Here is a 22,800-nt window from a genome sequence, read left to right on the forward strand (position 1 = left end):
TTCATTTATGTATAGAACATATAATGTGTGTTTGCTCAAAAATTGGAAATGTGGTTGCTTCCATGTACCATTAAGTCAGAGACATACCTGCAGATTTTTGCCCGATTTTACTTCGCAGGCATAAATGAGGGAAATTAGTAACTTGCACACTTTGCTCTTTTAAAATGGTGTGGTTTATGATGTTAAACCTGATCCCTTCCTTTGGTGAGTGTTCTTTTCTAGTTTCCAAAGTGGAATATTCAGTTTTTTCTGACTATAGTTGAATTTGATACCCAGAAATGTTTGAAAGATCCTGTCACTCTTGTGTATCTCCTGTTTCGTATTTTTCTGCCTTTGAAACATATTTTGTGGGGCTCCTCGGTGGCTCAGTCGGTTAAGCATCTGCCTTTGGCCCAGGTCATGGTCCCAGGGTGCTGGGATCAAGCCCTGCGTCAGGCTCCTTGCTTGGCGGGGAGCCTGCTTCTCCCTCTCCCGATCCCCCTGCTTGTGTTTCCTCTATCGCTGTGTCTCTCTCTGTCAAATAAGTAAATAAAATCTTTAAGAAAACAGTTATTGAAACATATTTTGTGAAAAGGTACATATTTTGCTCATGATGACTTGCATTTTCATTGGTTTACTGTAACTTCCAAATTTATTTTGTCTTTTGTTTCCTAGATTACTGATTCATACAAACAGTATGATTTTGGAAAAGTTGTTCGACTGTTACGAGCATTTTATACCAGAGAGCTTTCGAACTTTTATTTCAGCATAATCAAGGACCGGTACGTATGACTGAACACTGAAGTATTCTGATACTTCTCGAGCGTCTCCTTGGCAGGCAGGTGTACAGTGGTGAGCACGATGGGCGACGCCATGCAGTTAGGAAACTGGGTTCTTGAGTCAAGTGGTAAGACATACCTCATGGGATTATGAGAAGAGAATTTAAGGAACATAAGGGATGCACTTTGCGCTGCGATTGAGACAGTGAGTGCTCAGTGAGGAAGGGGTGCCAGTACCAGGTGACGGATGCAGTACGTGTTCTCAGGAGCTTGTGGATTTTGAGGAGGGGACAGATGCAGGCGCCTGGTGCCATACCACCGTCAGGTACCATCAGCGATGTGATGTGCTTTTAGAGGAAGGCCTGGCGCTCGGTCTGTGCTGATGGCAGCGAGGCCAACGGGAGGTGTCACCGCAGCCTGTGAGCACCACAAGGACCTTACGCGCCAGGACCGTAACCCCATCCTCTGCTCACACCGCTGACGTGGACGGAGGGCTCCCCTCAGCTGCCTCGCACTCCATGGCTGTGGCAGCGCTGCTGGGAGAGGCTCGGAGGGGAGAGTGGAGGAGGGGACTTAGCGGTACAGTTATGTGACCTCTGCGTAGACATGTTGTCCCCGCTGAGCACACACGGTTCCCCTTCAGGCTCTACTGCGAAAACGCGGGCGACCCCAAACGGCGCTCTTGCCAGACCGCATTAGCCGAAATTCTGGACGTCATGGTTCGTTCTGTGGCTCCCATTCTTCCTCACTTGGCTGAAGAAGTATTCCAGCACATCCCCTACGCCAAAGGTAAGGAGGCCTAATGTGTCCTCGAGAAAGACCCTGCATGAGGACTGCCACCTCCGACTTCCCCTGCGTGCAACGGGCACTTTCTCGCCTGTACTGAGCACTTTGAGGCAACACACGTCTGGGCCCTTCCGTTGTGTCTGCACTAGTTCGTCGCGCGGCAGGATGGATTTCAGAGCTGCCGGAGGCCACCCAGGAGCCCCTTCTGAAATGCAGGAGAGCTTGACTCTCCCGCAGAATCCGTGTTTCTTAAGTAACTTGTCAGTGTCTGATATGATTTAGGTTTTATTGAAACCAGGGATAGTGCCTTTTAGTGAATATTTTTATAATAGTCTTTTCCTTGGATTGTATTAAGCTTATAGAAAATTAGGAACTATAGAAATTTTTAGAAAGAGGAGGAAAAGTCACCCATAATCTAACTATCCAAATACAGCTACTGTCAATATTGGGCTATTTTTTCCCATTTTATTTTCTTCTAGGCATCCTTTTTTCCCTTGGGATCTTACTATGATACTTTATCCTTTGTTTACATTTCAAAATGTGCATATAAATGGTAAGCATTTAGAATGGCTCTGTAGTATTTACCATAAATACCAATTCTTACTTCCCATGAATAGCAAATAATGGTTAGCGCTTTCTATACAGTTTGCAATATATGTAAATTACTTTTATTTCTTTTTTTTTTTTTAAAGAACCCAAGAGTGTTTTTCGTACTGGCTGGATTAGAACAAGTTCTATCTGGAAGAAGCCTGGGTTAGAGGAAGCCATAGAGAGCACGTGTGCCATGAGAGACTCGTTTCTCGGGAGCATCCCTGGTAGAAACGCAGCCGAGTACAAGGTCACCCTTGTGATCGAGCCTGGGCTGCTTTTTGAGATCATAGAGGTGAGTAGCAGTTTGTCTCTTTGGAAGTGATGTTAGTATCCTAGAGGTTCCCCTGAAATTTGGCTTTTAAAAATCTCTGTATAAGGAGCATTTTTTTAGTTTAGAGATCTTGTAATACTGATCTTATCACGGAGTCTTTGTTTCCTCCTCCTCTATGCTTCCTTTGCCTTCTCTGAAGCATGTACTCTGTTGCTACATCCTTTGTAAGCTGGGACAGGTAAGGTGCAGCAGAGTCATGTTTGAAATGCAATCCTCAGGGCTAATTAGGTAAGTGACAGAAACTGACAACATTGTTATTACAATACACAAAAATTGAGGGTTTTGTGTTAAGTGTCTAGTTTTCTGAGAATTTTGTCCACCTGGACCAGGTTCGAAACAAATCTAAAAAAAAGATTTCCATCTTTTTCTCAGGAGATTTGAAGAAAATTCATTTGCTGCAGCAAATTATCATGTCATCTCAAAGCATTCATCCTATTTTTATTTCCAAAAGCACCATCAAGACTTTCTTCTTGCAATTGTTAGTGGTTCATTGGCCACATTGGCTTGTGGCTTAACATACTGACTCAAGATTTTTCTCTACTTCATTTTAAATTTTTTTTTAATATCTTTCTTTTTTTAAAAGAATTTTTTGTCAGAGGGACAGAGAGAGAGCAGGGGGAGTGACAGACAGAGGGAGGAGGCGGCTCCCTGCTGAGCTAGGAACCCTATGTGGGACTTGATCCCAAGACCCTGGGATCATGACCTGAGCAGACGGAGACACCACCCAGGTGTCCTGATGTTTTTCTACTTTTAATGCTGGAGAAGAGAATTGACAATGAACATATTTTAAAACTTTTACCACTATCATAGTTTTCTGAAAATGACCATCTTATTTGGTTGGTAAGCTCAGGTTAAATTTTTCATAATGTAACTAAGATTTGAGGCTCGCAGTCTGTAGATTATTGACCAGCCAGCAGATGATTTCAGTAAGAAACTCTCACTTTGAAATCTCTACGTTGGGAAGCCCCTGGGAGGCTCACGTGGTTCAGCATTCGACTCTTGATTTCGGCTCAGGTCCGTTACGCTCTCCGTCACACGACGGAGCCTGGCATTGCGCTCAGCACAGTAGGAGACCCTCTCTTTCCTGCTCACTATGCCCCTCCCCTGTGTGTACCCTCTAAATAATCTTTTAAAAAAAATGTGTAGTTGGGAGGCTTGACTCCTTTATTTTATGAGCAAAGAAGACCATTGAAACTGTGACCTAGCTACGGCTACACAGCGTAGTTCTGGGCTTTCCTCCTACATGTCCTGTGTCTTTTCACTTCATTAATTCTGAGTAATGAGTTTAAAAAAAATAACAGCTTGTTTCAATCATTTATATTGGAAAAAATTCTTCGGGATTTTAAAAAGTAATGGACTTTTCTTAGCAACTACACTACATAGCCGTCAGACGGGTCCTGGATCGCGATTTACCAGTTACGTGAATTTGTTAAAACCAGATTAATTTTCCTGTTTTTTTTTTCTTGCGTTTTTAAAAATTTTTATTTGAGAGAATGTGCAAGCAGAGGGAGAGGGGCCAAGGGGGAGAGAGAGAATCTCAAGCAGGCTCCACACTCAGCGCAAAGCCCAATGCAGGGCTGGATCCCATGGCCCCTGAGGATCCTGACCTGAGCTAAAATCAAGACTCAGCCACTTAACTGACTAAGCTACTCAAGCACCCCTTGATGTAATACACACATTCCTTAAAAAAAAAAAAAAAAAAAAAAAAAAAAAACCAACTCATTTTGAAGAGCAGAGTTACCATGAGAAGTGTGAAAGTGCGTACCGGACATTCCACTTTACTGTACTTGAGAACAGCTCTGCGCTTTAGTCCGTTGGCACCACTGGTGTGTGTGGCTAGAGCAGGTCTGTTCAGATCGTATCTTAACACGTCTGTAATGTGGGAAGCGGGACACAGGGAGAAAGCAGTCCGGGCTCGGAGGCCCACAGACCTGGGCGGGAAGCGCAGCTCCAGCACTCGCTGCTTGAGAACCGTGAGTAGTTAACTCCTCAGAGCAGGTTTCCTTGTTTGGAAAATGGGTTGAGAAACACCATGGTAATTAGAAATAACAGACATTTAGCATCTGGCATAGTGAAGTGCCCAGCATAGAGTGTATTACAGAGCACATACTATACCTGGACATTTTTAATTAAAACCTTTCATTCTGGGGGTGCCTGGGTGGCTCAGTTGGTTAAGCAGCCGACTTGACATTGGCTTGGGTTGTGATCTCAGGGTCATGGGATCGAGCCTCACATCATGCCCCCGCTCATTAGGAAATCTGCAGGAGTTTCTCTCTCCCTCTGCCCCTCCCCCAGCTCATGCACTCTAAAATTTTTTAAAAAAGAACTTTTCATTCTAATTGATCTAATAGTATTAGCTTAGGAGATAATGGCACTAAAGGGTCACTCGGTGAACACAAGAATTTGCAGCATTAATTCTTCTAACCTCAGTTTGCAGTAAACATTCGGACAGTAACTTCAGCATGCTTATTCCCAGATGCTACAAGCGGAGGAGACTTCCAGCACGTCTCAACTGAATGAACTAATGATGGCTTCCCAGACGACTTTACTGTCTCAGGAGCCACGATCAACAACGACAGATGTAATTGAGCGCAAAGGGACATTCCTAATCAATTTAGAAGGTAAGGAAGAGGGGAGAGAGCAGGCGAGGCCTGGGGAACAGAGTGCTGATCGCAAGCCATCAGCTTTGCGGGGGATTGGGTGTGTTCTAAAGGTGTGTTCTGAGAGTGTGTCTTTTCAGGGAAACTGGCCAAGTTTCTAAACCAGATCTCGGAAGTGTCCTACCTGATGATCTTGGGATCACGGGGCTCGGGAGAGGAGCATGCTTTCCCTCCCTTCCTGTGAACAGTGGTCATTGTAGGTGACGTTAGTCAACCTCACTCCTGTTGGCTTTTGTCGTCCCTCTGCTTTGGTACTCAGGATCCTGGTCCTGCCTTACCCGCCCCTCCCCAGTGTGGACTCTCAAATTCCTTATTTGCACAACCTCTTTTAAAAGATTTAGCTAATTTTCATGAAGGGTTAAGGAAGAAGTTTTATGGAACTCATTCCTGCAGTGGGCAGGAACTTTTGTCAGCCTGCTTCGTTCTCAGTGGTGGCGTGGAGGCACGGTCACGTGAACAGGGAATGACACGTGGATCCTGTGGGGATAGTGACGCTGCCTGTGTTCGTCATGGTTCTTAGGTGCCAGCAGGAGGCGGGAGGCTCATTTATGGGTATCAGTTTAAGTCGGAGGCCTGGAAGCACTGACCATGTAGTAAAGATTCTCACTCGCTTTTCAAAATGTTAATGTACTTTCTTTGTATAATGGCTAGAAAATAACTTTCTTCACTGTGTATATATATATATATATAGGCTGAAGTCTGAGAGTATTAACAGTGGAGAAGTTTTTGTTTTTGTTTATAACAAGAATTTTCTTTTTCTTTTTTTTTTTAGGAGAGGGGGTGAAACAGAGAGTGAGGTGGAGGGAGGGGGAGAGGAGAGCTTGAGAATCCTAAGCAGGCTCCAGTGGATCCCAGACTCTGAGATCCTGACCGGAGCTGAAATCAAGAGTTGGGATGCTTCACCGACTGAGCCACCCAGGTGCCCCTAAACCAAGGTTTAAGTGGGGACACTGCAGTTGTCACTGTAATTTGGTTCTTAAAATTCTTGTGTAGGGACGCCTGGGTGGCTCAGTGGGTTAAGCCTCTGCCTTCGGCTCAGGTCGTGGTCCCAGGGTGTTGGGATCGAGCCCCGTATGAGGCTCTCTGCTCAGCAGGGAACCTGCTTCCCCCTCTCTCTCTGCCTGCCTCTCTGCCTACTTGTGATCTCTGTCAAATAAATAAATAAAATCTTTAAAAAAATAAAATTCTGTGAAGCTGGAGAGGCAGTGTAATTTGTGAGAACTGTGCCTGGATGGAGAGCTAGAAGGCCTGCTCTGTGTGAGGAGACAAAGAACCCGTGACTTGGGGAACATCAGTTACCCGCTCACTCGGGGTCTCCGGTTCCCCAGCTGTCTTCAGGGGTCAGGGTGTGAGTCCGCTGTCACAGCTGTCTATGGAATGTGGCAAGTGAAGCCATGCGGACCAGCTTTCCCCAGGGGAGGGAGAAAGCGCTGAAAAAGGAACGCTGGCAAACCACCCAGAGAAGAGAGATACAAGTTGAACAGCCTGTCAGTCTCCCTGTATCTTTCTCTCACAGGCGGTGATATTCGTGAAGAGTCTTCCTATAAAGTAATTGTCACGCCCACTACCAAAGAAAAATGCCCTCGTTGTTGGAAGTACACGGCCGAGTCCCCGGATGCACTCTGCCCCCGATGCGCGGAAGTTGTCAGTGGGAAGTAAGCGCCCCCTGCTGTCGACCACTCTCTGAGCAAGGCCGCCCCAGAGCACCGGCCCTGAGTCAGAGGCGCGGTTTACCACGGGAAGGAAGAAAGCCTAGATTTAAGTAACGAGTGGAAGAGGAAGTGGTGGAGGATAAGGGTCAAGTTCAGAATTACAAGTTTTTCCTGCAGCAGATAAAAATGTATGTGTGTGTGTGTGTGTGTGTACACACACACACACGCGGGAAAATACAGATATGCAGGCGGATCTCGATAGATCGGCAACAGATTTGTTCAGAACAGAGGCACTGGGTATGTTCGACTTTAAATGTGGTTGACCAGAAAATGTTTTATATTTTATAAAGCTTCTTGACTCCATATTTAAGTTCTGTAACCTCTAAAAATAAAGGCATCTGGAAATTTACTGATACTGGTGAAGTTGTAAATATCAAGTAAAAAACACAGTCCTGAAGGAGAATGGCGGAGGTGCATTTCCCTTAGGAGACAGTGATGTCATTCTGCCTTACTAGTGAACGGCAGCCTCCTCAAAACAGCTGGGTTTCTTGTTTGCATTAGAAAGAAAATCAGGGGTGCCTGGGCAGCTCAGTGGGTTAAGGCCTCTGCCTGGCTCAGGTCATGATCTCAGGGTCCTGGGATTGAGCCCTGGCCTTGGGCTCTCTGCTCAGCAGGGAGCCTGCTTCCCCCTCTCTCTCTGCCTGCATCTCTGCCTACTTGTGATCTCTGTCAAATAAATAAATAAAATCTTAAAAAAAAAAAAAAGGATAAAGCAGAAAAAAAAAAGAATGAAAACCGAACTTGTTACTCTCATTCAAGAGGGAAAAGAAAATCTTAATACTGATATTTACGAATGTTGAAACAACATGAAAGCTGAAAATTTATTTCACTAATATACATAAGTTCACAACAATGGACACAGAAAATAGAAGTATGTACAGAATGTCACTACTTATAGTACATTACAATAGATAACAGCATGTTATAAACAATTCAGTATTGGATTAAAACCTTTCTAGGGACAGCTAATTCTATTCAGCAGAACTCTAACTTTTAGAAGCCCAACAAATTCATTCCTGTCAGGGTGAGGGAAGGTTTTCACTGTTGCTATGGAGTACTTTAAAAAGATTTGTCTCATAAATGAATGAACCACAGCAACTCGTAAGTGAACATTATATTCCATGTAAACTTAAAAATTAAATCTGTTTTCTTTGATTTTAAGTTGCAATTAACCACTTAAAGGAAAGCAATTTAAAAATGTAACAGTGCTTACTTTGACCTTAGATGAGGTTTTATAATTTGTAACAAAGGAAAAACTCTCTCCACTTCTTATTTTTTCTCTTAGCAAAAGTATGAAGCATTTAGAAGGTCGGTGCTATGTTCCTGTTCACCTACGTTTATCTGGCTCTTCTAGTTCTACATCTAAACATAACCTGTAATGTAGAAGTTACAATTATTTGAACACTTCTGTCTTTCTTCAGCATTATACAGTGAAATTTAACAAGGTACAGATGCCTGTTTAATGTTAACAAAGAAAGGTGTGGCGGGGGGTGGGAGTTCTCGCTAGGAAAACACTGTTAGTGGCTTCCCATCAGAAAGTGCAACATACCTTTGTTTCAGAAATCACCCATCCTACATACACTCTAATTCCTTTATTTGTGGCTCTTTGTTGTTACAGAATGTTTACATAGGTATTTATTTTCTTTTCTTCTCTCAAATTTATTTTAAAAGCCCTTGATGAAATCACAGAATACTTAACTGGTTTTCTTAACCATATAACTCAGAATTCAATTTTAAAATTCTTTGAATGGTAAACTTTAGGATTACAAATGTAATTACAGATTTGTAATTCAGTGATCTGTTACGGTCCCATGAACCATATTTCAGCTTATTACTATTCTCTACAATCCCCAGATCTGTGTGTCCTACGAGAATAAGTTTAAGCAGCTTTATTATCTAACGTGTTTATCAGGTACTCCCCTTCCCCCAAAAGTGATAACAGAATCAAAGTGAGGATGTAAAGTTTCTTTGACCAGCCTCCAAAATTCGTAACTACTTTCAGAGCATTTAGAAAAATCACAGGAAGAACAAATTTTTAGAATGCATGTTAACAGGTGACTAGATAAAGCTCGATAGGTTTACAAGGACTCACAGGACTGTGTCTGGACGGGCCAGCGGAGATCCCGGCAGAGGCGGAGAAGCTGGACGAGCTAAGGTCCTTTTCGGTGCTGCTACTGTACACGGCGTGAGCCTCGGTCAGACTTAGAGGCCCTCACCCAAATATCCAAGACATCTTTAAACTTTATCTTTCAAGATTTTTAAATTAAACAGTAATTAGTAAGTTTTAGACAGTTTTAGTTCTTTCAAGAACTAAAGTTCTTTAGAACTAGTTCTTTCTTTAGACTAAGTTTTAGTTCTTATTTGGGTGTGATCTTTTAGTTAAAAAGAATTTACACTAGGATATCCTCAAATGTGAGACTTTTTTCTTTATAACCTCGAGGGGCATACTCGTCAACTTTGTACAGTTACTAAGGCTGGCTTCCTACATGTAAGTGAAACAACACACTTCCCTATCACAATGAGTTACTATGAATAACAATTGTGATCCGTGACAGAGATCAGTAATTGCACTCTATGGCTACATTCCAAAGATCTACCCTAATAAAGACTTGGTATTTGTAGAGCTCAAAGCACTTTTTACAGAGTTTTGGTTAACCTGGTTTTAATCAACAAATAATTATTCAGCACTTGGACTGCTCGAGGCACTCTAGGGTACAAAATTAGTTGTATTTTATTCTCTCAACCCAGCTGTGAGGTAGGTTTGCAAAGCTGTAATATCACTAGGCCTCTCCTGTACTGTTCGCAAGAACAGATAATGTTACCATATCCCAGAAGCAGACCTTTCTAAACACTTGTAGGAAAAATAAATTGGACTTAATTTTTTTAGCATCTTTGCCCTTTTTTTTAAAACATAAATTTTACAAGATAATACATTTTTACAATGACCTGATGTGGATACAACTTTGAATCTTGGCAAAAAGTAAATCTTAACTTACATCGTAATTAATTTTGCTGTGTTGCTTGCGTCTCAGATTCTCAGTTTTGGCAAGGACAACAGGTTAAGGGTTCTAATGTTGTTCAGTGTCCCTTCTGATGAATATGAGGATCTCGAACCCGTTCCTCCTCCAAAGCAAGGTCATCGTCCTCCCGTGGTGGCAGCATAACCTCGGGGAAAGAACCTGTCCTCGTGCAGAGCTCCGGGATTTAAGCATGCCAACAAAAGCCAGTGGGGTGTTCCTCAAATTTTACTGACAGGGGACTATACATGAACACACTTAAATTTAATTATAATTAACATTTTGAGTACGAAATATAGAATCTGATAATAAGAACATAATCTGTAAATTATAACCCATTTGAAATAGCAAAGTTTACCCATAAAGCTATTTAAGTGCTTAAATTAGAAATAAACAGTAAAACATCTGTGTTAGTAATATGGTATAGTTGATATTCAGTTCTATTTTATCTTCAGTATTAACCAAAGGAGTGGAATTTAGCCAGGACTGCACTTTTAAAAAGTAGTATGTATTTGTATTTATTTTACAAAAGAAAAAAGACCTACTCCCTTCATAAAATTCCAGATCTTACTATGTAAAATTACATGCACTAATTCATGTTCTAGTCACACAATTTGGGACCATTTTCAGTAGGTAAGTGTCATAAAGAAGGAAGAGATATGGCTTCCACCGCTTCAATGAGGTGTAAGGCTAAACTGTACTGCCCATGGTTTTCTGGTAAAAGCTCAATGACTTTATTTACTAGTTTAGCTGTCGTTGCAATTGGCACTTCTGTGTTTTGAAGATCCTGGGGGTTCTGCAAATGGGACACAAAAATAACCGATCAGTTATACACAACAGTAATTGTTACTCACTTAAGATTTGTCAGGATAGGGCCACCTGGGTGGCTCAGTGGGTTAAAGCCTCTGCCTTCGGCTTAGGTCATGGTCTCGGGGTCCTGGAATCGAGCCCCACATCGGGCTCTCTGCTCAGCGGGGAGCCTGCTTCCCCCTCTCTCTGCCTGCCTCTCTGCCTACTTGTGATCTCTGTCTGTCAAATAAATAAACAAAATCTTAAAAAAAAAAAGAGATTTGTCAGGATAGTCATTTCCCAGTAAGAATTCTTCAGAATGAACTTAAACTCCTAATTTGAATGTTCTCCTTACCTGTCATTAAATATGCCTGTAAGAAAGCATCCGGTGACCCGATGATCTCAGGCTCTCGTACTTACCATGGCTCTCAGCCAAGTGCAGAGCGTGGGCGGAAGTCTGGCCAGTAGCTCCATTCCTTCTCTAGTCTGGGCGTGGAGGAGCGCGTGAGCCAGTCTCTGCCCTGTTAACACCAGCAGCTGCGAGGCAAGGACCTCCTTGTCCTGAACCTGGAGAATGGCCTGAGGACATGAACATGGACAAGTGTATACAGAGTGAGAGCTGACACGTGTACTCAGTCTAGGAAAGGCTTTGCCAGTGAAGAGATTCTGGTTCGTTTTTAAGCTGTGGCCGTGTGTACAACCAAAAAAAGTCCAAAACAAATTTAGCATTCAAAATTCAAAGTTCTGCTCACCACCTAATTTTTCTTATCCCCTAGTTTTTCGATTCAATAGGACTCTAAGAGTCACTTTTTGTTTCTGGCAAAGGGAATTAAATCACATCATGACCGCTTCAAACCTAGTGGCTTCTGAATGCAGGAATGACCGTATGCTAGGAGACGTGGGATCTGGCTCCCGCCCACCTCCCCGCCTCCTCTCGGACTTCCTCGCTGCTCACTCCCTATTATGCGGGGACCACACTCTGGCCCTCCAGCCCTGGACCTTGTACTTCTCATCATTTCAGCCTCAAGCACTGCTGCCCCGGTTTCCTGTGTGACTGGCTGCATCTTATCCTTGGGGACTCAGTTCCCCTATCCCTCTAACCACCGTAGTGCAGTAGCTCCCATTTATTCATGGGAATCTGTTTTTCTTCACAGTGTCTGTCACTCAGTATGAAAGTGAGCGCGCCCGCGGGCGCCTGGCTGGCTCAGTCAGTTGGGCGTCCGACTCTCGATTTCGGCTCAGGTCAGGATCTCAGGGTTGTGAGATCGAGCCCCGCATTCAGCTCTGTGCTGGGGACAGAGCCTGCTTAAGTTTCTCTCTCTCCCTCTCCCTTTGCCCTCCATCTACCTCCCCATGCTTGCATGATCAAATAAATAAATAAATAAATAAAATTAAAATTAAAATAAATTCAGCAAGCTTTTCTGCTCCTACCAGCAGACCATCAATTCCATGAGGAGGGAATCCTGTCTGTTTTGGGTACCATGATGCCCCTCTGGATAGAACAGGCCTGGCACTGTAGGAGTTTATTAAATACAGACCAGAAACAGGAATTTGATTACAGTTTTAGATTTTAACATTCTGTTGTTTCTGTGCCTAGAAGTCCTAACAAAAGGAAAAACAAAAAGCTTTATTGGAGACTTTATGGACTCTCTACTCCCAACTGTAATTGTGTGGCTTGACCCCCCACCTCACACTCACAGGCGACATTACCTCTTCTCCCAAGTGGTCCGCTCCGTAGTTGTAGAGCTCCCCCACGTAATGCCTTCGAACCACATCTTCACTAACTTGAAGGTGATGAGCCAAATCCACAGCTAGCACTGGCCAGTCTTGGTCTTTCCCAAAAGGAGTGGTCGGTGCCTCTTCTATGGACTCTCGGTCTTTCATGACTGAGTGCTGGGCCTGGACGGCCGCGCTAACGACTTTCAGTAAGAACTTGCCAATGGAGAAGGACAGCACCGTCACTACTCATCATTAAAAGAGGTCTAAATCACAGTAATGGGCTTTCCTGTCAATGAGGGTGGCTTTTCCATTGAAATTAATTATCAAAAAGGAAAATACAGTTGAAAGGAAAATTAGCTTTCAAGAATAAATGTCATCCTTTAAGGCCAGCTAAATTTTTGATTTACTATTTTCTTCTGAGAGACAGAAATAAAATCCAATTAACTATAATTTACCTGTTGTCGTACAGAAATAAAATTTGGATCCATTTCCCCACTAGGTAATAACTGAATCGAAGTTAGGTCTTTGAAGAATGCATTTTTCCCCTAAAGAGAAAGAAAAGACCAAGAAAACGGGTAAGTATGGATTATTTTTTTTTAAAGATTTTATTTATTTGACACAGAGAGAGATCACAAGTAGGCAGAGAGGCAGGCAGAGAGAGAGAGGGAAGCAGGCTCCCTGCCGAGCAGAGAGCCCGATGCAGGGCTCGATCCCAGGACCCTGAGATCATGACCTGAGCTGAAGGCAGAGGCTTTAACCCACTGAGCCACCCAGACGCCCCCATTTTAACTTCATCAACAGCGCTCCAGTATGTGCTGGGCAGCCTTTGAGGCATGATCCCCTCCTCCTGGTACACATGCCCTGCGTCACCCCCTTCCCTTGAGAGGACAGAAGGACCACAGCTCCTGCCCTGGGTGCTCCTAGGCGCTGTCACAGGCCCGGAGGGAAGCCAGCTGCCAGGCCGGGACCTGTGTTTTGGGGAAGTGCGTGTGGCGAGAACAGCCTCCCCGCGATCATGTAAGCGTCCAAGTGGACCCCCGTACGTCCCCGGTGTGGGCTGACATGGGACGGCAGCCCCGGCCTAAACCCGAACTGCAGACTCTGCGCCAAAGGCACCTGAGTAAGGCAGGACCCGAACTCCCGACCCACAAAATGTTTTCAGCCACTAAATTTCGAGGGAATTTGTTACGCGGTCCTAGATAACTAAGACCCAGTGTGTACTCCGCACCCGCCTGAGAACAACTTGTTCAACTGTCTACGGGAACAGATGTGTATCTGTGGAGCCAAAGCAGAACTGCAGAAGCTCTTGCAAGGACACGGAGTAGAGAGCGAAGAGCCCCGGGCCCAGGAGGCTGGAGAGGCCCCTGCTCTTGTGCCCCGCACTTCCCGGCAGGCCGTCCGGGTTTAGGGACGACCCCACTGTCCCGCGCTGCCGGGTTTTCCCCTGCAGTCACCCCAGGTACCTTCTAATGGGCTTTCTAGACCAGCCATCGTGGGCTGTAGGTCAGCTGGTGTGAGCGCCAGTCAGGTGAAGCTCCTCACCCCGTCGTGAGGGCAGACTGGACATCCCCGACGGCGAGTTTTTCCACAGGGGGCGCCTGGGGGCCTCAGTGGGTTAAGCCTCTGCCTTCCGCTCAGGTCATGATCCCAGGGTCCTGGGCTCGAGCCCTGCGTCGGGCTCCCTGCTCAGCGGGGGTCTGCTTCCCCCGCAACCCTCCGCCCCGCCCAATCTCCCCTGCTCCGTCTCAAATAAACAAAATCTTTAAAAAAAGAAAAAGTCTCTGCACATACTCACCTACACAGTCTGTTACTCTGTAGCCTCCCCCAGGGGTCTGTTACCAGAGGGTCTGCTGCACAGCGGGGCCTGGGGAGGGGGACGTGTCCGCACACCCGTGACACCGTCTCGTACCTACTACGCGACACACACCGCGGAGCCCCTCGCGGGCAGCGCATCACTTCCCCGCACGGCGCCCGTGAGGTCGGCCCGGACGCGGCACTTGTGAACGAGCCCGTAGAGGCTTGGGACACCCCGGACCCGCACCGGCGAACGGCAGGGCAGGATCCTGACTTCCCAGCCGAACCGCAGGGCCTGTCTGCAGGACAGTCCCAAGCGGGCTCGGGCACCGCAGCACCGCATGGGTTGAGACGGACGGCCCCGCGCACCTGTCCGATTCCGGATGTGCTCTCGTTTCACAAACTCCCTTTTTGAGGGGAGGACTGAGCTAGGCCCTTCATTTCGGTTTTTCTTAAAAAAAAAAAACAAAAAAGAAAAAACTAGGGTCTAGCGATGGAGAGGAATGGATAGATGTGATTTAAGGAAGAATTGATGAGAATGACTTACAGTCCGGGTGGGGCTTGAAGGGAGGCGAGCTAGAGAAGTTCAAGGTTCCCCACCTGCCCGGCACACAACTGAGCGCCGACTTCACTGGGGGTTTACGAGGAACAGCGGGTTAGGTCAAGGGCAGGGGCCTGGGGGAGGAAGTGTGTTACACAGGAGGCGTCCGAAGTCACACAGCCCATCCGAAGAGAGCCAGTCGACAGAAATACACACTTCAGGGGTGCCTGGGTGGCTCAGTCGGTTAAGCGTCTGACTCTTGGTTTTGGCTCAGGTCCTGATCTCAGGGTGGTGAGATCGAGCCCTGTGTCAGGTTCTGTGGTCAGAGCAGAGTCTGCCTGAACATTCTCACGTCTCCCTCTGCCCTTCCTGCTCGTGCTCATGCTCGCTCTCCTCTCTCTCAAGTAAATAAATCTTTAAAAAAGGAAGAAAGAAATACACGCTTCAAATTCAGGGGACAGGTCGGGCCTGGAGACACCCACGAGGGAGAAAATGGGTCTATCCGAGAATGTGCAGAATGGGAAGGGCAGATGACAGCTGACAGGGCAAGACTCGACCCGGAAGAGTCCAGGGAAGCCAGAAGTACAGGCATCCTGGTGGAGAGCAGCAAGCAGGGAGCCCCCGGCGAGTAACCCCACACACGTCCCAGAAGACAGTCCTGCCTATCGCCCTGCCCGCGCCTGCTAAGCCCTCGGCTCCGAGCCGGCTCTCAAGGCCTCCGGGGTCCTCACCTTACTATCGAAGAGTGACAGCGGCTTCACGGTCTTCAGAGAAAACCTCATGACGGCGTAGAGGACGGAGGAGAGGACAGAGTGATGCTCCACCAGCGGGTAGTGGACGTGCTTCTGCTCCAGCGCCAGCTCCACGATGGAGATCGGTCCCTCGACCATGAGCCACGCGTCCTCCGTGTCCAGGACAGGCGCCTGCATCTCGTCCCGGCTGACGTCGGCCTGCGGGTTTGGAGAACAGAGAACCGCGGGCAGAATCGGAGAAATAAGAGCTTGCAAATAAATATCTTAACGCGCTTACAAGGGGGAAAGTGCAAACCCCTTTTCTCCCCAGACCCCAAAATTACAACAAAAAATCAAATCTAATTCTTTGTAAGAAACCATGATTTGGGGGATTTACGTCAAAACTTAGAAATGAAGAAAGGGAAAAAACCTCTTTCTAGAGTCTTTTTTAAAAATTATTTTTAATTTTAAAATTTTTAAATTTTTATTAACATATAATGTATTATTTGCCCCAGGAGTACAGGTCTGTGAATCGTCAGGCTTACACATTTCACAGCATCTAGAGTCCTTTTTTAAGTTCAGCGATTTTAAAAACTTTTGCTATCTCAGAGAGAGTTCAGAAGGAAAATGCGCCTCTTTTACCTCCATTAAAGTCTGAAGAAGATCCAAGCAGGAGCCAAGGAAGGAGGTCATTGCTGTGTCACTCATCCCCACATCCTGCCGGTAAAAAGGAACACGATTAGCACCTGCAGCAGAACTGCCTCAGTTCCCACCAGAAAAGCCACAAACACAGCACAGCACACCTACGCAGGGGACTCTCAACGCTGGACATACAAGAATTTGAAAGTCAAGGCATTGGCACATTTTAATTCCTTTCTTGAGATTCACTGTATTTTAAAATCAGGCTTTCCAAAAGACAGTACCCCCACAGGCTTTCCACAAGCCGGGGTTCCCCATGTGCTGTGAAGACGCGGCGCCATCGGTTGCCACAGGTCGCTGTGGCGGACCAGCGCGCTAAGGCGCTGGACAGCCAGGCGGTCAGGGGTCAGGGTACGTGCTGAGACGCCACACAGCAGCCAAGCCGAGAAGTCCTCAGAAAACAGCCCGCTCTGGCTGCAGAGCGTCCTTCAGGGACGGAACTGAACCTTTCGAACAAAGCCAGCATCCCCAAGCCCGGGAACTAAATACCACACTCGGGCTGTGGGCGACACATCGCTCCCGTTGGCCCTGCATTCACCAGCTTTTTGAAACCCACAACCAATAAATCCCTCACATCCTAAGTAATTCATCCTTGCATCATTCACTCTGTGTGAGTGTGTGTGTGTGTGTGTGTACACACACACATAACAGTCCCAGCCACTCTCAGGAGCACAGCAGAACTCTCCCCCGGTGGGGTTGTCAGGACTATGGGCCTAGCACGGCTAGATTCACGTGTCCCGGGATTGCCCAAGGTGTCTGTAGTAAGAGTATTTCGAAGTTCTGAGCAGAAGTTAGCTCTCCTCCTCACCGGCCTCAAACAGCCCAGCAACCGTGGGCTGGAATCGTACTGAAGACCGTTTGTGTGATGGTTATTACAGAAAGTAGCTAAAATTCCTTCATGAATCTGCTTCCACAGGACACTGGGTGTTGATGTTAATAAATTTCTAGTTGGAAGGTATCTGACAACCTAGAGAGGTAAATTAAAAGTGGCCACAACTCATGGCCAGTTTCCTTAACATCGTATGATCTTCCCCCGTTTCTCATCCCCTGAGAGGCCATCGGAATGGAAGAAGACCAAGTCCAGCCCTGCGGTGAATACGGTGCTGCCTAAGGCGCAGGACGGACAGCTCGGCATCTGGTGAACAGAGTCACTTACCCTTCGACATAGCCTGTCCTTTGGTGATTTTCCAACCTAAGAACGGGACACAAAAAACTATATTCATTTAACAATTTAAATAAGAAGGCATTACTATGGTATAAGAAGTAAAAGTAAGAAAATTTTAAAAACTCAGCTATAAATAAATGTTGGTTCTACTCATTTGTAACAGAATGCAGTTAACTTTGTGGTGGAACTTAAAAATGTTTTACGAAAAATATATCCGTGGGCTCAAAAATAATCCTTATCAAAAATAAACATTTTTCAGTTATTATCATCTTAAACCTATATTATTTTAGTTTTATTCAGATACTTGGATTAATAATGAAATAGCCACCACAGTGTGAATATTTTTGTGAATAAAGATTTTGAGAAAAACAGAACAAAAATAAATAAATAAATAAATATTTTTGAATTAAAAAAAAAAAAAAACCCTCTAAAAAAACCAGATTCTTATTAAGGCAAATAACTGTTGCCTTAAAACCCAGAACCAAACTCAAGGTTATGAATAAAGAGTAGCTTGTTGATAAAGATACACAATCATTTTAAATGGTCAAAAAGAAGAAAAAACAATGCAGTGCAGACAGAAGTTCTAGTCCTAGCTCAGAAAACTGGTTGATTTTCTCAATTCAATAAGTACTTGATGAACTCTACTGCACACTTATCCCGACTCTTCGGGAACATGACTTGACAAGAATTCCCAGGAGGCAGCACACGGATCAGGGCAGATAGGATCCCAACACCAACGACTCTTCCTCGTTGCCTCTCACTGAGATCTCTGCGCCGGCCCTCAAACCACCACGCTCGGCCCCTCCCAATCCCACATGTTTCACTGTTGCCAGAATCATCTTTTGAAACACAAATCTGAACATATCATTCCTCTGCTTAAAACTGCCCCAGCATCTTCAAGATAAAGTAACAGCTACCACCTTCTGAGCCCTCCCCCTAGGGGCCAGACCCTATGCTAGGCAGTTCACACAGAGGGTTAGAAAATCCCAAACCCACAGTGCACGCAGGAAAGACTTCATGTCTGGTTTCCACTCCTTCCCCCAGTGCGTGCTTCCAGCGCCCGAAACTCCTCCCAGCTCTGAGCCAAACACGGATTCTGCAGGAATACGTTTCCGTCTCACCCCTGCTCCCTGCTCACTCCTCCTCCACAACTCAGCCCAGAAGCCCTCCCTTGACCTGGTTATTTCCTTCCTCTTCTCAGTCCCCAAAGCACCCTGTTCACCTTTGAGACTGGGAGTCCCTGGAGGGCAGGGGCTGGGACTTTGAAATCTGTAAGCACAGCACCTAGCACAGCCCTTGGCACACAAGAGATACTTGTAGTTAAGTATTTATTGAATGAATCGTCAAAACTCTCTACCTCCTAATTCAGCACTGTTTAAATTCAAGTCCGGGTTGAGAGAGTCCTGTGTGGCCGTTGATGTACGAACACTACACAACCCCACAGTGACAGACATGTGAAAGGCTTCACGCTACTGCTCTCCCAGAAGGCAGCAGCCAGAGGTGGAGGGGAAGAGAGCAGTACCAGAAAGGCCAAAAGGAACGAGCTGGAAAACAAACACTGAAGCAGGCCAGGAAGGTGAGCACGTGGGGAACATCAGGTTGAACTAGAAAACTGTTACCAGGAACAGCCAAGAAAGCATTTGTAGTGGAGCTGTGGCCCCAAGTGGGTCTGAATGTCATGCTTACGGCTGAATGTCTGTCCGTGTACATCTGCAAGAACGTGCTGTCCTTACGTGCTGTCCCTCTCCTGACATCCACTCACCTGATGCCAGATGAAGCTACACTCTTGCCAGGCCTGGGGACACATTGCTCAGGGCCCCGGGTGCCCAGCTGGGGGGCGGCGGCTAGTCTCCGTCCACTGAGTCCTGTCCCCTGAGCACTGTTTGTTCCTAAAGCTACTTTGGTTGGTTGTAATAGGTAACCATGTATTTCTGCCACTTAATTAAGTAACTGATAAAATATGAGTGAGAAAAAAAGGGGGTGGATATACAAATACCAGGTTGAGTGCTTTAAAAAGCTGTGCAGAGTAGCCGACTCCCAGCTCTACTGGGAAAGATGCAGAGGAAGCGACTACAAAGAAGAGGGCATAAATTTTAAAATCTGAATATTTTGCACTCAGACTGCGTCACCACTTTATAAAGAAAAGGGATTTAGAAATCACACGCAAGGCAACAGGGGTGAATTTTCTGTAGGAAAACCAAAGCAGGGCGGCAGTCGACCCCAAAGAAAATACCTTGTCCTACATCCAAAGAGGGATGAGTTAACTATACATTTGTACATTTTAATTTAAAACAAGGTACAAATCTTTTCCTCAGTCAAGCATAAGTCACACTCTCTTTGGTTAAGGGGCTTTTAAAGGAAAGTACTCTCGAGGATCTGGAAGGTTCTTTTCCAGGTCCTCAAAATGCCAGTACTGGGCATTACAGTTAACGGAGCATTAGTAAAATGTAATCTCAAATAAAAAATAGTCTAACAAGGCCCACTGTAAAGAAACTTTCTAATATCAATCAATTAAGGAAAGAAACAAGTATATGAAATTTAAAATTACCTTACCTTATCCATCAAGTACGTAGCAGCAGAAAACCTTTTCACCAAGAATGTATTCCACATCATGAGAGCAATGCCTAGAGAGCAAGTAAAGTAGTAAGTAGAAAGTTTATCTGTTTTTTCTTTTATCATGCTTAACAAATTACTGTTCCTTAAGCTTATAAAGCTATATGGGCTATTTATTTAGATATCGTTTCTGACATCTCACATTACAATATTTGTAAAATTAAGAAAAACCTTTATCCTCAACGATAATCAGAACTGAGCTGTGTAAGAGGGTATCCAAATGGCCACTAAGTGTAAGAAAAGATCCGTATCTTTAGTTATGAGATACACCTTAAAATCACAGATATCAACCAACCAACACAAGGGCTTTTTTTTTTTTTTTTTTTAAATGACCGAACCAAGTGTTGGGGAAGATAAGGAAACCACTGGAACGCTCATAGATTGCTGGGGGCGCATCAGAAAGTGGCAAAACCGCTTGGAAAACTGGCCGTTTCTGCTAAAGCTAACTGTGTGTCCATCCTACGACCCAGCAATGCCACCGCATAAAGAAACACAAAGATGTCTATCAGAGTGTCAAGAATAGCTTTATTCAAAACAGCCAAGCAAGAGAAACAGCTCAATGTCCAAAAGTCTTTTTTTTCCCCACAGGTAACCACCAAATAAAGTGACATATGAGGAAGTATTAAAAAATAAAACACAAAAGCAACCACACAAGAAATCTGGGCTATATACGTCCATATTCAATAAACCATGGCACTGAAATTTCTGAAACTGTTGTTAATTAGGTTCAGCATGCCATCTCCCCTGCGGCCATTATCTGCAAGCGGTGCTTCCGTAACTGGGCTGAGGGCCTCAGGGGCTGTGGAGAAGCCAAGAGACCCACTGGACAAAGAGCTAAGTTCTTAAATATAAGCCTGAAGTTAGCAGTGACTTAATTTTATCAATTAAGGGTAGAATTCTCTAGAGACCCTATTTTCCAAATGAGTCACTTTCCATCTTCTTTTTCCTCCCAGGAAGAAGGTAAGATGTAAGAGATGAAAAATATTTTCATGTTTTCTTCACAGAAAATGAGACATTTTAGATTTCTCCAATTGGATGTCATACCACCTGCGAGGAGGCGGTACGGTGAGGAATAAGGAGTTTCCCTAAAATTCATCACATGGACACCAAGTTGATGCCTCCCTCTTACGTGGCTCAACACCTAGTTTCACCACTTAGTAAAATAACTAGCCTCGTGCCGAGCCCTCCATTACTTCTTCCAGGGAAACCCACTAATTTAGTGGAACCAGCAGCCTGTTTACAATTTTTCCACCACAATTTGTGACATTTTGTAAAGGAGATATCGGCAGTCCCCATGTTACAGCAGCCAACGGAGAACAGTCACATTTATTAAAAGCAGCACGGCGGTGGGGGCCGCCTGGGTGGCTCAGGTGGTTAAGCATCTGCCTCTGGTCTGGGTCATGTTCCCAGGGTCTGGGATCGAGCCCTGCATCGGGCTCCCTGCTCGGCGGGAAGCCTGCTTCTCCCTTTCCCACTCCCCCTGTTTATATTCCCTCCCTCGCTATCTCTCTGTCAAATAAATAAATAACATCACACACACAGAAAAAGAAACACAAGGCAATTTGTACCATATGATAGCCTTAGGCTCTTGGCTACCTAACATTTCATTAGCAACTTCAGCCCTTTCTGAGAAGCCCATCCCTCTTTCCTTATCTACCTGTGATCTAAAAAGAAAATCAGTGTTTTATGTCTAATATTCTCCTTACTTCTCCCCCGTTATCCCCTCCCAAACAGCATTTTCCTAAGCAGTTCAAAGACCAGGACTTCACCCATCATGATACACAAACACGTACACAGTCACGTGTTAGGTAGGAGGCAGAGCCAGAGCCATCAAATAAAAAATGAACAGAATGTGAACTTAAAGATCCCTGCCTCTTTTGAATCCACCAGTTACGTTTTTAATGCTTATTTACTTACCATTCTGAACATGCGCATTAAGAATGTGCCTCAAGTGTTCTATTGACCTAACAAAAAAACGTGCTTCCTTACATACAGGGAGGAAAAAAGAGAGAGAGAAAAAAAGAGAGGTATCATTTAACAGATGTTTCAAACACAAATGGTAACTTCTTAAATTTCTACATAAAGCTACCTAAGAATGTGGTGATAAGAACACAGATGTATTAGGTAAAAGAAAATAGGACAGTGTCAATGGTCTCTCTTAAATTCATGTTACCTACATGATGATTGATACCAGGTCATATATGCTGACATCTGGAATCAATATTCACTATGGCCTGGACATGACAGCAGTATTTTCTTTAATAAATACTTGAATTTCACACAGAGGTGGGTTTACTTCTTTGCAAATATCATTCTTCATTATTCAACAATTATTTATTAAGGCACTACTATGCACCAGAGACACTGTAATGAACAAAGAGACCCAAATCCTTGATCTCACTGAGCTTACATTCAAGCAAGCAAGCTAAATATGGTAAGTAAATTATACAGTTGGTTAGTGATAACATGCCAACGAGGAAAACTAAAGCAGTGAAGGGAAACATGTCTGAAATTCAACTCCCTCTAATCGAGGTCTGACATATTAACACTCATATGCAGCATGTAAAACTGATGACATTACCCAGATCTTTGCTAAATAATATTATAGCTACAAACACTAAACTTATCACCTTTGATAACACATACTAGTGTTAGTGATATCCCTCAAATAATTTCAATTGTCTTGATCCTGATGAAGCTCATGTATAAAATGGTAGAACTGGGGTAGGGACTGGATGGGGAAAGGAGAATTATTTAATAAGAAAAAAAAAAAAGAAAAATGGTCATTTATTTGAAATGTAAACAATTTAAATAGACCATGATAGCACTAGTCAAGATGTCAGGCACTACGCATGCATTTTCTCTAGAAATTGCAACACCCCTTCAAGATAGCT

At 44.7% G+C, this 22,800-nt stretch overlaps 2 protein-coding genes across 4 annotated transcripts in view; one reads left to right on the forward strand and one right to left on the reverse strand.

Annotated features, from left to right (window-relative positions):
• Nucleotides 1–6,792, forward strand: part of IARS2 (isoleucyl-tRNA synthetase 2, mitochondrial) — a 57,800-nt gene extending 51,008 nt beyond the window's left edge. The window contains exons 19-23 of the mRNA XM_032872953.1: nucleotides 655–761; nucleotides 1,402–1,547; nucleotides 2,237–2,427; nucleotides 4,943–5,087; nucleotides 6,643–6,792. Coding sequence (XP_032728844.1) covers nucleotides 655–761; nucleotides 1,402–1,547; nucleotides 2,237–2,427; nucleotides 4,943–5,087; nucleotides 6,643–6,785 — 732 coding nt within the window. The 3' untranslated portion in view covers nucleotides 6,786–6,792. The remainder of the gene's footprint in view (nucleotides 1–654; nucleotides 762–1,401; nucleotides 1,548–2,236; nucleotides 2,428–4,942; nucleotides 5,088–6,642) is intronic.
• Nucleotides 6,793–10,469: 3,677 nt separating this feature from the next.
• The window catches only part of RAB3GAP2 (RAB3 GTPase activating non-catalytic protein subunit 2), a 91,033-nt gene continuing 78,702 nt past the window's right edge, over nucleotides 10,470–22,800 (reverse strand). For 2 of the 3 annotated variants that reach the window (XM_032872952.1, XM_032872951.1), the window contains 9 exons: nucleotides 21,824–21,890; nucleotides 19,847–19,917; nucleotides 17,285–17,320; nucleotides 16,072–16,146; nucleotides 15,430–15,648; nucleotides 12,819–12,908; nucleotides 12,355–12,576; nucleotides 11,065–11,223; nucleotides 10,496–10,651 (listed from right to left, as the gene is read on the reverse strand). In XM_032872952.1, coding sequence (XP_032728843.1) covers nucleotides 10,496–10,651; nucleotides 11,065–11,223; nucleotides 12,355–12,576; nucleotides 12,819–12,908; nucleotides 15,430–15,648; nucleotides 16,072–16,146; nucleotides 17,285–17,320; nucleotides 19,847–19,917; nucleotides 21,824–21,890 — 1,095 coding nt within the window. Of the gene's footprint in view, nucleotides 10,652–11,064; nucleotides 11,224–12,354; nucleotides 12,577–12,818; nucleotides 12,909–15,429; nucleotides 15,649–16,071; nucleotides 16,147–17,284; nucleotides 17,321–19,846; nucleotides 19,918–21,823; nucleotides 21,891–22,800 lie in introns of all 3 variants that reach the window. The other variant, XM_032872949.1, reaches the window with a different exon arrangement.

This window comes from Lontra canadensis, unplaced genomic scaffold, assembly GCF_010015895.1.
Source record: "Lontra canadensis isolate GAN:19392208 unplaced genomic scaffold, GSC_riverotter_1.0 scaffold46, whole genome shotgun sequence".
In the NCBI taxonomy this organism is placed as follows: Eukaryota; Metazoa; Chordata; class Mammalia; order Carnivora; family Mustelidae; genus Lontra; species Lontra canadensis.